Here is a 13959-nt window from a genome sequence, read left to right on the forward strand (position 1 = left end):
GACAGGGAGACCAAATTTATGCTTTGTGGTTTATGAATATTATTCTAAAGATATTGTATACCTAAGCAGGCATAGATTGTAAAAGGGGAGCCTCTTCTTCAGCTGCTCAATTCTGTTTTCCCTGCTGGCAGCTATTTCCTGTCCCAGACTGGTTCATGAAAATGACGGCGCACTCAGCTGTACGCTCAACAAACGCAGTACTGATAATGTGTCAAATTACTTCATATTATGCACACTTCAATAACTGGAACTAACTACTATAACTATAACCATATACTACTAGGTCTAGATATTTGTCTTGTATCAACTTCAAATCAAGTCTTACTTTGATAAACAGATATGATCATAAATTCATATTTTGATTTGCATATATTTTGTGTTTTTCACACCAGACACAGCAACATGAATCTGTTCCGTCTCGTGTGCCGCCACAAGACAGCCCTGGTCATTGGAACAGTTTGCGGCTTTGCCATAGTTCTTGTCTTCTTGGCCAAATGTACCTCAGAAACCTTGAAGCAGGGACACCCAGGTCCCCCAGGCCAGGCTCCCCGTGCCAACGTTTTGCAATCCCATCCAGAGCAGCATAATCCTCCATCCATAGTGAAAGACTCGGCATTCCTCGTGGTCCTTATCACGACTGGACCTAAGTACACAGAGCGGAGGAGCATCATCCGAAGCACCTGGCTTGCCAAGCGGGACTCTGATGTTCTGGCCATGTTTGTGGTGGGAACACAGGGCCTTTCCAGCGAGGACCTCCAGAACCTTAACACAGAGCAAGGACGGCACAAAGACCTGCTCCTACTGCCCGAGTTACGAGATTCGTACGAGAACTTAACACTGAAGCTGATCCACATGTACTCCTGGCTGGACCAGAATGTGGAGTTCAAGTTTGTTCTTAAAGCAGATGATGACACGTTTGCTCGCTTGGACCTGCTTAAAGAGGAGCTGAAGGGGAAAGAGCCCAGCCAGTTGTACTGGGGCTTCTTCTCAGGGAGGGGCCGAGTGAAAACAGCCGGCAAGTGGCGGGAAAGCGCTTGGGAGCTTTGTGACTACTACTTACCGTACGCACTGGGTGGGGGCTACATCCTCTCAGCTGACTTGGTGCATTACGTACATCTGAATGCAGCTTTCTTCAAGACATGGCAGAGTGAAGACGTGTCTCTTGGCGCCTGGTTGGCACCAGTCGACGTTCGCCGGACACATGACCCACGCTTTGACACGGAGTATAAGTCACGTGGTTGCAACAACAAATATTTGGTGACGCATAAGCAGAGCTTGGAGGACATGTTGGAAAAACACCAGACTCTGCAGCGTGACGGCAGGCTGTGCAAAGAGGAAGTCAAGCTACGATTGTCCTACGTCTATGACTGGAGCGTGCCACCATCACAGTGCTGCCAAAGGAAGGATGGCATTCCTTAGCTTTTGTCTCTTTACATGGTAGAAACGGACAACCCTGCGTAATAATAAATCATGTCACGTTTGTGTATGGGTGAGGGGAAGTATTCAAATATGTTCAAAGGCAAAGCATGTCATGAAATATTCTTTTGAAAACATGACAGCCTAATGTAGATTAACAGCCTGGGATTGACGGTGATCTCCTCTGCCCCATATTGTGTCATAATGTTCAGTGTCATAATAAGCACCCCAGGGTGAAAAACATGATAAATGCTATGCTTGTTCTTGCCTTAGGTTTAGGTCATTTGTCCTGTAAATTGAAGTGATAATTTTTCAGCGAAAACCCTGTCCCAGTGGCAAAGATAAAAACAGAATAAGCAAGGCTTGAAGGGGACAAAAAAAATAAATGAGTGGTGTTGTTTTGTCTGATACTGTTACAGTGTTCGATCCATTTTAAAAGCATGATGTCAAGTTCAAAACAAAATTTTTTTATTCGTCCCAATGTGGGTCTAATAATGCTATTAATCTTATCTTAAAAAGTTGAGTCACAGTCAGAAAAAGGCACCATTAATTCCCAGCAATTAAGTGCCGCATTTAGAAAACAACAAGTGTTAAAGAGGTCACGTCAGGAATTCAAACAAGCCGTCTAATGTGTTTTCAAGACTAATGTTTGGCTCCTGCTTCGACAACAAGCACAAGTTCACAACTTAGATTGGCACATCACTGCCAATATAGACCGACTGAGAACTATTATCCTGTGACTCTTGGATCAAAAACCAACTTCCACCTTTGGCCTTGTTATTCTGACCAATGATAATGTCTCCTGCCTCTGGTTCACCACAGTGGTGGGTCTACTTCCCTCTACTGACTCTGCTTCTTCTGCTCTCTCTCTTGCTCAATATGTAAAAAAAAAAAAAGAAATTACATTTTAAAGTGTAGTTGATAGAAGAGGGAAAACACACATTGTTAAAATCCTGCCATTATGTCTACATTTGTTTGTGAAAGCAAATTTATTTTGTATTTTATTTATTATTAATTTATTTTTACTGGTACAGAGAGAGGGTGTGAGCAAAAAACTGTATATTTAAAAAAAAAAAAATCATGTCAGGGGGTGAATCACATATGTTATTAACATAATACATTTGTTCACATAGATGTTTACAGTATGCAATGTTTGAGGTGTTTTGATTTGCACAGAATGTGTAAAGGGAAAACAGTTGAATGTGTTTTGTTCGGCAGACCTTATTCGTTGTAGCAGTTAGCCGCTAGGGGGCAACGCTGCTGGTTGCAAACATAATGCGATTTGAATGGAAGTTAATGTGAAATTGAGAAGTGATGGTTTCATATCTACTTCTTCGACACAACATGATGTCACTTGTGTTCAAATTTAGACGGAAATAAATGACAAAGTGTGACAGATATGTTACGCAAATACAGGAGCTATTTTTGCAACCAGAAGACCACGTCCATGTTTTATTTGCAGTCCTGTAAACGAAATTTACATTACCAAAGCAACAGTCACATGCTTATTCATTAACTTAACAGAGATTTCAGCTTGTTTGTCAACCTCTGTTTACAGCACAGATCCACACTAATATGTTTGTTTACTGTTGTCCACACCACTCCTGAGATTTCTCCTTTTTTGTTCGAATCTTGGAAGTGGCATTTTAGGTTCGATACCAGTTCCCCACACATTAGCTCTTACCCCTCCATTTTGTGTTTTACACAGTATGCATGCCTGAGAAACTGTCTGGCTGTCACTCCTTCTCTAAAAATGTGTACAGCAGCTGTGAGTGCACAAGACGAGACCGTAGAGAGCAGCAAACAGTTGAGGAATCGCTCAAGTTTCTTTCCTGTGACTGCTGTTTCTTCACCGTTACAGATCCTGGTTCAATCCAACTCATGTTTCAGTGTTTGTTTTATTTATATGCTCGGTCGCCCTGGATGTTTTATTAAAAAGAAAAATTGTTAAATTGTCTCTTATTATTCTCATTCTTTCAGTGTAGGGTAGAACATTCACTTTTTCAGAAGGGAAACTATTATTTAAGGGCATTTTGGATCATTATCAGTGAAATTCTTCCTTAAAAAGGGTAAGTTTACTTTTTACTGTTGGTGTTCTCCAAATCCATTTTCATTTTTTACTTTTAAAGACCTTAATTGATCTCCTGAATAATAACAGATGTTTATCTGGCCATTTTTGACTCAGGCTTTTCAAAATCAACCATTTTTGTGCACGTTTCACAGGCAATTGAAGATATTTTAAGGCCACCCCTGGACGTGCTTCAAGGTTTGTCTCACTTGGATGAACTCCGGTACGTTCTGTAAGCTCTCGTTCCTTTTCTTCTCCTCCATTTCACACTGCAAGACAGGAAAGGTGCTGGTCATGCTCTGATTTGGACATTCTCCTTATAATAAGATTATTTATCCACAAATATCTGCAGGCAGCCTCTCTCCAAACAGATAACGGATCATTTGAAATGCTGTCAGTGTCATCTCCAGGTTGTGTGGTTGTCTCTCTTCACTCCCAGTACTTACGACTTGTATTCTCTGCCGCCTTGAGCGAAGCTTGGCCTCTAAGTCAGAGAGAGGACGGAGAGCCAGCTCCCTCTGCTTGTGCTGCTCCCTCTGTTTGTGTTCCAGGACACGCTGCAGCTCTGGTTTTCTTCTCGGCAAGAGACCCCTAAGGACACATGGACATAATGCCAAAAGAGAGATTAAGTTCTGAATTAGCATAAGCTTCTCTAGAGTGTCATTTGTCGCTCTTCCTCTTAATAATTCCCAAAACGTTAAAGGTCCAGTGTGCAACATTTAGGAGGGTTTATTGGCAGATATTGAATATATTACATGTAACTACATGTAATTACATGTAAAGGCCAGCATAGTTTTTTTTAAAGGTGCATTATGTTATAAATCTAAAGCAACTGGTCATAAAATCCTCCTAATATGTCACAGAGACTCAGGAATAATGTTCATATAACAAACTGAACTCACCAACAACAACAGTACAGACAAAATATTTACATCAAAAAAAATATTTGGCAGACTGCAAATCATGTTTATGTTTTGAAATCATGTTTTGGCATGTGGCGCCACCTACCACTGTCTACCAATCATTGCAGTCAGTAGAGTCTCAGCTGCCGAGCAACCACGGGTTGCCAGTTACGTCAGAAAACAAAACCTAAAAGACCTCGGTATTTTGAATTTGAATGTAGTAACCGTTTTTGGCCACATTGTTACATATGGCACCTTTAAAACTAGAAATTCACATACAACCAGGCTCCTATTGATCGAAAACCAGCTGTCAAACACACTGGTGTCCACTTATGTGTTGTGTTTTATTGTCAGTTTTCCTCTAAATGACAGAATATTTACAAAATGTTCTACTGCAGAAGCTCTGACACCAGCCATCGAGACCATTAACCTCAGGTGTGCAATGTTATAAATCAAGTAGGCGAAGCTGCCCCCTACTGGCTAACTTCTACTTCTTCAGCCTCTGTTTATCTGTTTATGTACCGTACAGCTATGGGTGAGATCATTTTGAGTGACCGCATCATCATATAATGCTGCTTCATTCACCACAAAACCAAATCTACTCTACCTGATATAATCGTTACATGGATTTTCTTTTTGCCATCTGACACACAAGAGTGACAACAACCCTGGAGAATGCTATGTGAAAACAAAGACCAGGACTGGGCCAGATTTGTCCCTGGATTTCTTACACCAACATGAACCAAGAGCCGATCAAAGTATTTAAAGAAATCACACAAAAATGCTCAAAAAGGCAGTGAGGACTGACCCAGTTTGATGCAACAGAGTTGTGTCAAGTCATAAGCTTGAGCCTGTCCTGGACACAGACTTCCAACCAGTTTTGTTCATTCTTCCCATGCTTTATTCAAGTTATGTCTGCCTTTTTAAAGAAAGTGATGTCGCAAATGTTCTGGAAATAATAGAGTCAGCATCACTTCACCAGCTCGTCTGCTTTTTTAAATAAAGCTCAGCATTACTCTCTCTCTCTGGCAGCTCTTGCCTTTACTAATAACTTACTCTGGAGTCTCTGTGTCCTCAGTTTGAACCCTTTTTGCTGCTGCCTGTTGTCTTCCATTATTTCCCATGATGCCTCTCTATATGTTTTTTTTGTTTGTTCGTTTTTTAATTTGTAATGCACTTTAGTGCTAAATCATGTCAGCGTGCTCTTAAATTGGCATAGTTCATTTACAGTATGCTCCTACTTTAAATAGCCTGGTTACAGTTTTTTGTGATGGGTTGTGTGTTTTGTTTTCTTATGTTTGTGCGTTGCTTTAAAAAAAAAAAAAAAAGAGGAGCTTTTCCTGTCAACATGGCAGTGAGAGCTAACTGAGTCATGTGACATCCAGAGCTCCATAGGTATGATAAGAAAGTCAATGATACAATAAGCTCCATGCTCAATCAGCGCCTTCAAGAAGTACCACAGCAAAGTATATCTATTACATTCCAACACTGCTTACATCAGACACATGGAGACGTAACAGAGTTGACGTAAAGTCAAACTGGGTTGATCAGCAGCAGACGCTGGTTAACACAGATCAGCTTAAAGTTCAGGGCTCAGGAGATTCTCACCGTCTGTGGCAGAAGAGAAGCTCTCGGTGAAGGTTCCTGTGTTGGTGTGAAGCCAGAACTGGATTTGGCAGCTTCCTGGGCATGATGAGGTCAAGCCTGTCGTCATCCTCCTGCTGCTGCTGCTGTTGTTGACTTTCCATCACCTGGTGATGTTGGACCATCCAGCAGTGATGTCTCTCTGAGTTTGTAAATACTTTGTTACTGTACAAAATTCACACATCTGTATTTTACTTTGTTATTTCTATTTCTATCAACGTTTACTCCACTACATTCCATCTAAATATCTTTGTTACTCGTTTCTACCGAATAAAACCAGAAGAAGAAGAGTTAGTAATGGTCTGTATTTATGTAGAGATTTTAAAGTCTCGATGAGCTGCCCTACACTACAGTTTTACAGAGTTAAGTGTCTTGTTCAAGGACATATAGACTAGCAGAGCCAGGAATTGAACCCACAACCTTCCAGTTGAAAGACAACTTGCTCTACCACTCACTTTTTTTAATACTTTTAATTTTACTTCTGAAATTTTAGTAGATTTTATATCAGAAAATTACTTTTGACACTTAAATACAATATCATATACTTTATATACTTTTACTTAAGCAATATTATAAAAAGTGACTTCAACTTCGACCAAAGTCATTTTCTGGTATAGAACCTCAAATATACCTCAAATGAATACTTGAGTAAAAGTACTTGTACTTTTACTCAAGTATTCATTTGAGGTACTTTTTTTTAAAACTATTTTTTTAATTGTATTTTTTAAAGTGAGGTGGCCATATTTGAAAATTGTGTATATATGAAGTCTATGTCTTACCTTTTTTGTTTCGAAGGCCCGCTTTTTGAGACACCTGAAAGAACAGAGGAAGGGCAAGTCTTTACATCTGTGAAATGCCCTTTGAAATTTGTAAAAATAAATCAATAAAATATATTTCCGAAAATCTTTTCCGCCACCTGCAAAATGGTCTCAATTATAAATGATGTTTACTCTTTTAGTCTTTAATCTGTCAACCTGATTTCATCATTTTTATTTTTTCTAACATTTTATTGTGCTTAATCTTTGCATTTCTTTTATTCGCTTATTATATTCTTTAACAAATTATGGATTGTATTTGTCATCTTATTGTTAATTTCTTTCAATTGTGTCTGTTGTTTTAAAATGCCTCCCTTAAATTCCACTCAAAAGTGAATCTTGAAAATAACACATCACAAAATTAATTTATGTTGAAAAGATACAGCTGAATCTTTCTCAAAGACTTAACTAATTATTTTTTGATGGATGAAACACTTTCTAATGACATAAAAAACTGAATTCAAGGCCCTAACAGAGACGCAGCCAGTTAAAACCTGCTTTCATTTAGAACAGAAGTGTGTTTTTTCCCCTACATTTCATAGTAAAACAAAGAAACATAGTAATTGTATTCATTAGTTCATTAAAGGTGTTGGAGTCAGTCTTACCTGTGTGCCATGGTAGAGACGCATCGTCGACAAGAGAGAAAAGCTTTTGCAGGAGAAAAGGACAGGAGAAGCTCAGTGTTGTTGTCAGGAAGCTGCAGCTTTAACAGCGACAGGTGTACTTCACTGTCCACTGTGGTCAAATCTCATTAAGTGTCTTAATAAGACGACCCTTTGTTCCACCTTTGTTCTCATCAGGCGACAAACTTCTCTTGTGCCAGAGACAGTAACGGCATATGGTGGGATTAAGAGAATAGAATATGAACATAGGGGAGTGCTTTGTTTTGCACCAAGGTGGATGGAGACATAGACTTTATTTATCGCTTTGGTGGAAATTTAAAAAAATAATTGTACATTGAATTTATTGTAATTTTTTTTAATTCCCTCTCTTATATTGAATACCCTTGTGTTCATCTTATTTAGATTTTTTTTTAACGTTTCTTTAATTTTACATTTTATATTGTTTTTATTGCTCATTTGTTTCATATTTTGTACTTGTCAATTGTCTCCCTGTTTTTGCTGCTGTAATGTGTGAATTTCTTCAAATTGTGATTTAAAAAAGTGTACACAAATGTAATCTGATTTGCTTAATACTAAGAAAAAAACTAAAATCGGTATTTATTCATTTATTTGTTTGTTCACTCATTTATTTATTCCTGTATTAATACATTCATTTGTGCATTCGTTCATTCATTCATTCATGTCATGTTTATCATCCTCCATATTTTTGTGTGCCTAAATGGATGTGCTGTTTTTTTTACTCCACATACTCAATGCAATTGCAGGTCAGTCGTTATTACAGACTAATAGTCTAATAAATTAAAAATATATATCATAAATGAACATTTACAATACAACAATACATAGAAAATTCAACGACAAATCCTATCATGTCCTGTCATTGTCCGATAGGGGGCGGTAAAACCCTGTTCCCCATCAACAAACACAACACTTCAGATAAGAAGAAGAAGAAGAATGTAAGTCAGTGAAAGCGGAACTGTCAACTGACAGATTGCGAGGCGGGTTGCATCGTTTTTCTCCCTATACGACATGACGGACTTTTAAGTTAAAGAAAACCCGGGTCATATAACATCTTCGAAGAGTGAAAGCTGCGAACATGACCAATGGTAGGTGAACGGTGTGGTTAAACCCGCTGACAGAGCCGTAAGTCACGTAAGTTAGGCTACTTCTAGCCACGGAGGCTAAAGCTAGGTTAGCTGTAGACGTGTCCCCGAGCAGCACTGTTTGTTAGCATTAAAGCAAGTTTGTTAGCATTAAAACAGATGTTTCGTCTTCAATATCTTCATCTGTCTCGTCAGTTCTTTATCCCAGTTACAGACCTGCTGAAATAATTCCCCACATTGCTGTCAAATCGTATGTCTTTAAAACCACTCGGTGCTGGAAACGCCGTGTTTTGTGTCGCTAGAAAGCAACATGCTAAGTAGCATTGGGCAGCTAAATCGAATTGATTCAGGTAGCTATAGTAAGACCATCACACTACACACGATGTGTCAGCATTTTACTCACTGTGGTCCTTAAAGCTGATTTGCTGTGTTCGTACGCTGCTCATCGTGGCAGCAATAATGACACTTATTAACGTAACTGCAGCTGTTGGTTAGGAATAGGTCAAATGAATGACTAGTAATCATAAACATATTAACCTTGATCCAAAATACACCTTTCAAAACACATTTAAAACGTGCTGTCCAATAATTGATGTCAACAACAGTAAAACAACAATGACAATGAAAAACAAACACCGAGGGAACAAGTACGAGTAGGTCTGAGCAACAGTTTAATAACAGTATGTACTTTGTAGTAATTGTATTAATTACCAATATAACAACAGGTTAATGCCATGGTTCTCAAGCTGTGGTAGTTCCTCTGGCGGAATTTGGAAGAAAATCAGAAATGCGTATACCGAGTGGTTATAAAATGTAAATAATAATAATGATAATATTAATTAGAGTCACCTTATCTCTTACTCCATCTAAATCTAATTTCACTATACCAGTGTGTTAAGTATATGTGAGGTAGATGATGAGAGATAATTTAATTGGCAGTCTTTAAATAGTAGATGTAAAATCACACATAAATCAATCTATTATTGCATCGTTGTTTTTGTTTCTAATTAGATTTTATTGCTTGTACAAAGGAACTTATACACATAAGAATATGTATGAATACACAAACATGCAGCTACGTTACGAGTTGTGATCATGTACTCTGTTATTGTGATCCTCCTCTCTTCTGTAGTGTACTCTTTCGATGGCATCCTGGTGTTTGGGCTGCTGTTCATATGCACGTGTGCCTACCTCAAAAAGGTGCCTCGCCTCAACAGCTGGCTGCTGTCGGAGAAGAAAGGAGTGTGGGGTGTCTTCTATAAAGGTAAAGGTGTGAATTAGAACCACATGCTGGTCCACCACATAAATACATAACATATCTCTACACAAAATCAATCTAACCCTGGATTTCCACTGGACGCGGAACGGCCGCGGCGCGGTTCTGCTTCGTCCTCTGCCCGGCGTCAATCCCCACCGGGCGCGTTACGGCAGCGGCGCGGAGTCTTGGGAGCCGTCTGGTGGAAATGCTCACATTGATTAGAATGGAAGCGATTTGCAACGGCGACCGCGCCGCTGCCGTTCCGCGGCCGTTCCGCGTCCAGTGGAAATCCAGGGTATGGGTGTCTTCACATAATACTCATTTAGTTTGGTTAAATCAACCCCTGGTGCATTTACCCCCTTACTACGGTTAATTTCGGTTGGTGTGAGGGTAGTCCGAGACCAAACAACCAGACTCTGGTCAGCTTGAAAGTGAGCTCTGGAGCAGTTTATATCTGCACCTTTCATGGGAAGCTTAGTATTTATGGATAAAGCCTTGGTCTAGTTGCCGCTGATCTGGCAACTAGCGTATTGAGCTGAGCATCGTTACCCATGGGCAGGAGGATCCTGAGCTGCAGGTGTTGCCCTCATCCAGGCTAACAATTGGTTGGTTAAATATGCTATCCTACCTGTGGAGGAGTAGGATTGGGGCCTCATGGCATCAGTCTCCTGCCTCTGTTCAGTGGTTCTTCTCTCTGTTCTCTCAGTTCCTCACTGGGAAATGTGGATGAGAACATTGAGGCTGTAGGTGCTCCACTATGCCCCGCCTACCAGTCACCTGCCAGGGGTTCTGCTCATCACCAGTGTAGCAGGGCAGATGAACATTAACCCACAGATGATGTAGAAGGAGGATTACTCCATGTCTGACCAATAGCTGAGCTGTATTTCTGATGACATAACTTCTGTTTACAATTTTAAATTTGTGTGTTTGACATTTGACTTTGAGAACGTGAACTGAACTAGCTGAAAAATTAAACAATGTATCAAATTTCCATCAGGTGCACACCAACAAACCGGACTATTAGGTGTGACATTGATATATTCAGCCTATAATTGTGATAATTCATGTTACATAATGATCAAAGGACAAAGAGACAGTAATTATGCCACCCAACTAGTCGAGACATTCATCTGTGTTTGTGCACATTTTTACAGACACAAACCAAATGAAGCACAGAGAGAAGGCCCCTTACTGCCCCTTAACTAAATCAAACAACTACTTTTAGTGGTTTCATCCAGCCATCCATCCATCCATCTTCTACGGTCTTCTTCTATGGTTCTTCTTTAATGGTTTATTTAGTCAAATAAAGCAAACGCATCCTTTGTCTCTTCTGCTCTGGTAGAAACTAGAGCTGAAACGATTAAAGGATGAATCGATTATTAATCGATTACTAAATTAATCGCCAACTATTTTGATAATCGATTATCGGTTTGAAGCTTTTTTCATGATTAAAACAAGATTTCTGATTTCTTGTTTTTTTTGCTCCACATAACAAAGACATCATTAAAACTGAATCATTTTGGTTTGTGGACAAAACAAGACATTCGAGAACATCGTCATTTCCAGCTTAGACAAACACTGATCAATGTTTTTTAGCATTTTCTGACATTTTATGGACCAAACGATTCATCGATTAATCGAGAAAATAATCAACAGATTAATCGATTACGAAATAATCGTTAGTTGCAGCTCTAGTAGAAACGCATATGCCCACACCCAGGTGCACACGAGTCTCCTACCAGCTTCCTGCCTTTACACTAGTACCAACAGGTTATCTAACAGAAACATAAAAATAAACCTAGGCTAATAAAAAAAAAAAGTAGACTTTTTAAGCAAAGCAATATGATCAAAACATGACAATAATGTAAAAAAAATAATATATGATAAACAAGCTATACTATTACCTACAGAAATGACCCTTTAAGAACCAAAACAAATAGAGAGCTCCAACACCTACCTTTTAGTGGGCATGGACAAATTTGAAGAAAATGTGAAATTGTGTTTTTCCTCACCGATGTTGCGATTGCAATTTGATTTGCAACACAATCAGTTCAATATGCACTGTGCAATAGATTAAAAAAGTGATGAAGCACCATCAAAATATATTGCTCAGAAAAATGAAAGGATTAAGGGAACCCCTACTTGATGTACTGTAAATTTTATAAAAACTTTTCATGGTTGTCATTCTTAATGATCTATGATGTTTTTTTATGTGTGACCTGGATGTGATTATTGTATGCCCAAAACAAGACATTTGAGAGCATCATCGTGTCAAGGTTTTGTAAACGGTAATGAAAATGAACATGAATTGCAGCTCTACTTTCATTGTGTTTTATATTGTATTGATCCTCCTCCTGTGTTTTTATATGTTTTTCCAGCTGCAGTAATTGGGACACGGCTTCACATTGCCGTGGCGATTTCCTGTGTGGTCATGGGTTTCTACGTCGTCTTCCTGAAATGACCAAGGCAGACTTGACTGGAAAGGACTGTACGGGTGCAGGATGGGGATGAGCTCATCATTACATCAGTGGTCATGTGATAATCCGTGATGCAGAGACTCTTCCAGGATTAAATGACTGATGAAAACTCATTTCCCTGTGGACCCATGTGGAATAAGAGCCAGGGCTGCCCCCTTCTGGTGACTGGGTACATAACTCCCTTTCTTTAATAATATACAGTGCACTACAGACATGAAGGGCATCCGGTGATTATAGAGAAGAGAGCCTGTTTGGTCACATGGTATCGTTCTGTTGTCGGGTAACAATGTTGTCTCTATTCACACCCCATGATTATTTATACTGAAGGATGCTGGATAGAATTGCAGTGTATGCATCGTACTGTATACCTGTGCATAACCTGAAATTAACCTAGCTGTATATATTTGGAAGACCAATAACCAGAGATCCAACAGAAAATGACCATTTTCTTCTTGCACCCACTTATATTCAGTGTCACTTCTTGTGTCAAAGGTGGAGGGTTTATGACAAACAGAGCTAATATATAAAGATGTTCTTGTATACACTATATTTCACTGTTTAGGAGTTATTAACTTTTCTTAACAGTGCTGTGTAATGACATCTCCTACCTGTTTTGGGTTTGAAATACACATTTTTTCACTGGTGTGTTTTGTACTTATGTCAACTTCTAAAACGGTTATGAAAGTCATAAACTCATTAGGGACGGGTCATACATGGCACGTTCTGCGGAGAGCGGCCTTGCATTTCGTGTTTACTCTGGCTTTATTCACACAGAAACAGAACTTTCCCAAAATTATATTTTTCATTCTTAAACTTGGGGGTATCACGAAAATGTGAAAAGTGGCAATGTTGACATTTCTGTCGCTCTGGGACCTGTTTCCCAAAAATAACCTTCAATGGCTCATGAGAAACTGGTTTCCATGTGGATAAAAGGTGGATTGACAAAAAAAACAACTTCTAAATAACGTTCCATTCTAGTAGCGGCAATTTCTCATGAGTACTGGCGGACTACCTTTTGTAACCTCAAGCATGTTTCCATGGCGACCGTCTTCTTTGACATCTCTTTTAACTGAAACAAGTGTGTGCCACTAACTTGACTGGACAGGATTGAGCTACACGGTGCATATACGTATATATTTGTCCACATCAGGTCTGCGTCATCACCTTGTTTGTGCTTTTCATTTGCAAAGTGTGGCTACATCCTGTCAAAACCCTGACCCCTGTGACCCTGGAAACATGTTATGTCCCAGGAACTGTTATACATGTGTAGAATAAATTGGGTTTCTGGCACAGACTTGGTTTTTCAGTTTACACTGTCCAAGGTGGAGGTGGGTCTTATGAAGGACATAAACGGTCCCATCGTAGACGCGGACGTGAAAAGTATGACCCGACCTTTAGGAATCACGCTATATTATCATAGAGAGGGGACGACGAGAGTAAAAACTTTAAAATAGGCATATTTCAACATGTTGTAACTGGACGACTGTATCTGACATGTTTGACGATGTAAATGCTATAAAAAGAGATGATGCTTCTCTGCTGTTACTCTGTGTATAATTCTGCCACCTTACTTTTTTATATATATTTTTGTTTTGGAAGGGTTAGGGGTGCAACGCAATTTTGAGTAAACGGATCAAACAGGATTTGTCTTCA

The 13959-nt window shown here is 39.3% G+C and overlaps 3 protein-coding genes across 3 annotated transcripts; 2 read left to right on the forward strand and 1 right to left on the reverse strand.

The window, feature by feature from the left end:
- Positions 1-395: 395 nt before the first annotated feature.
- On the forward strand, positions 396-1419 carry b3galt6 (UDP-Gal:betaGal beta 1,3-galactosyltransferase polypeptide 6; the record flags this gene model as incomplete). The annotated part of the gene is made up of 1 exon (XM_083892731.1): positions 396-1419. The coding sequence occupies exon 1, from the start codon at positions 403-405 to the stop codon at positions 1417-1419; it is 1017 nt and encodes a 338-aa protein (XP_083748857.1). The 5' UTR covers positions 396-402.
- A 1163-nt stretch (positions 1420-2582) lies between these two features.
- On the reverse strand, positions 2583-6134 carry LOC310929236 (protein FAM107B; the record flags this gene model as incomplete). Its single annotated transcript, XM_083891957.1, has 3 exons — positions 2583-3753; positions 3931-4075; positions 5995-6134. The coding sequence occupies 3 exons, from the start codon at positions 6132-6134 to the stop codon at positions 3655-3657; spliced, it is 384 nt and encodes a 127-aa protein (XP_083748083.1). The 3' UTR covers positions 2583-3654.
- Positions 6135-8452: 2318 nt separating this feature from the next.
- On the forward strand, positions 8453-13959 carry tmem167b (transmembrane protein 167B). The gene is made up of 3 exons (XM_083891913.1): positions 8453-8574; positions 9704-9835; positions 12208-13959. Exons 1-3 carry the CDS (start codon positions 8565-8567, stop codon positions 12288-12290), a joined length of 225 nt encoding a protein of 74 aa, XP_083748039.1. The 5' UTR covers positions 8453-8564; the 3' UTR covers positions 12291-13959.

The sequence above is a fragment of the Microchirus variegatus genome (assembly GCF_963457635.1).
Source record: "Microchirus variegatus genome assembly, chromosome: 7".
NCBI lineage: Eukaryota > Metazoa > Chordata > Actinopteri > Pleuronectiformes > Soleidae > Microchirus > Microchirus variegatus.

Bases quoted from the DNA above. Each gene is read 5' to 3' on its own strand.
- tmem167b (XM_083891913.1), top strand. The intron at 9,836-12,207 runs GTAAAGGTGTGA...ATGTTTTTCCAG, and splicing joins GTGGGGTGTCTTCTATAAAG to CTGCAGTAATTGGGACACGG.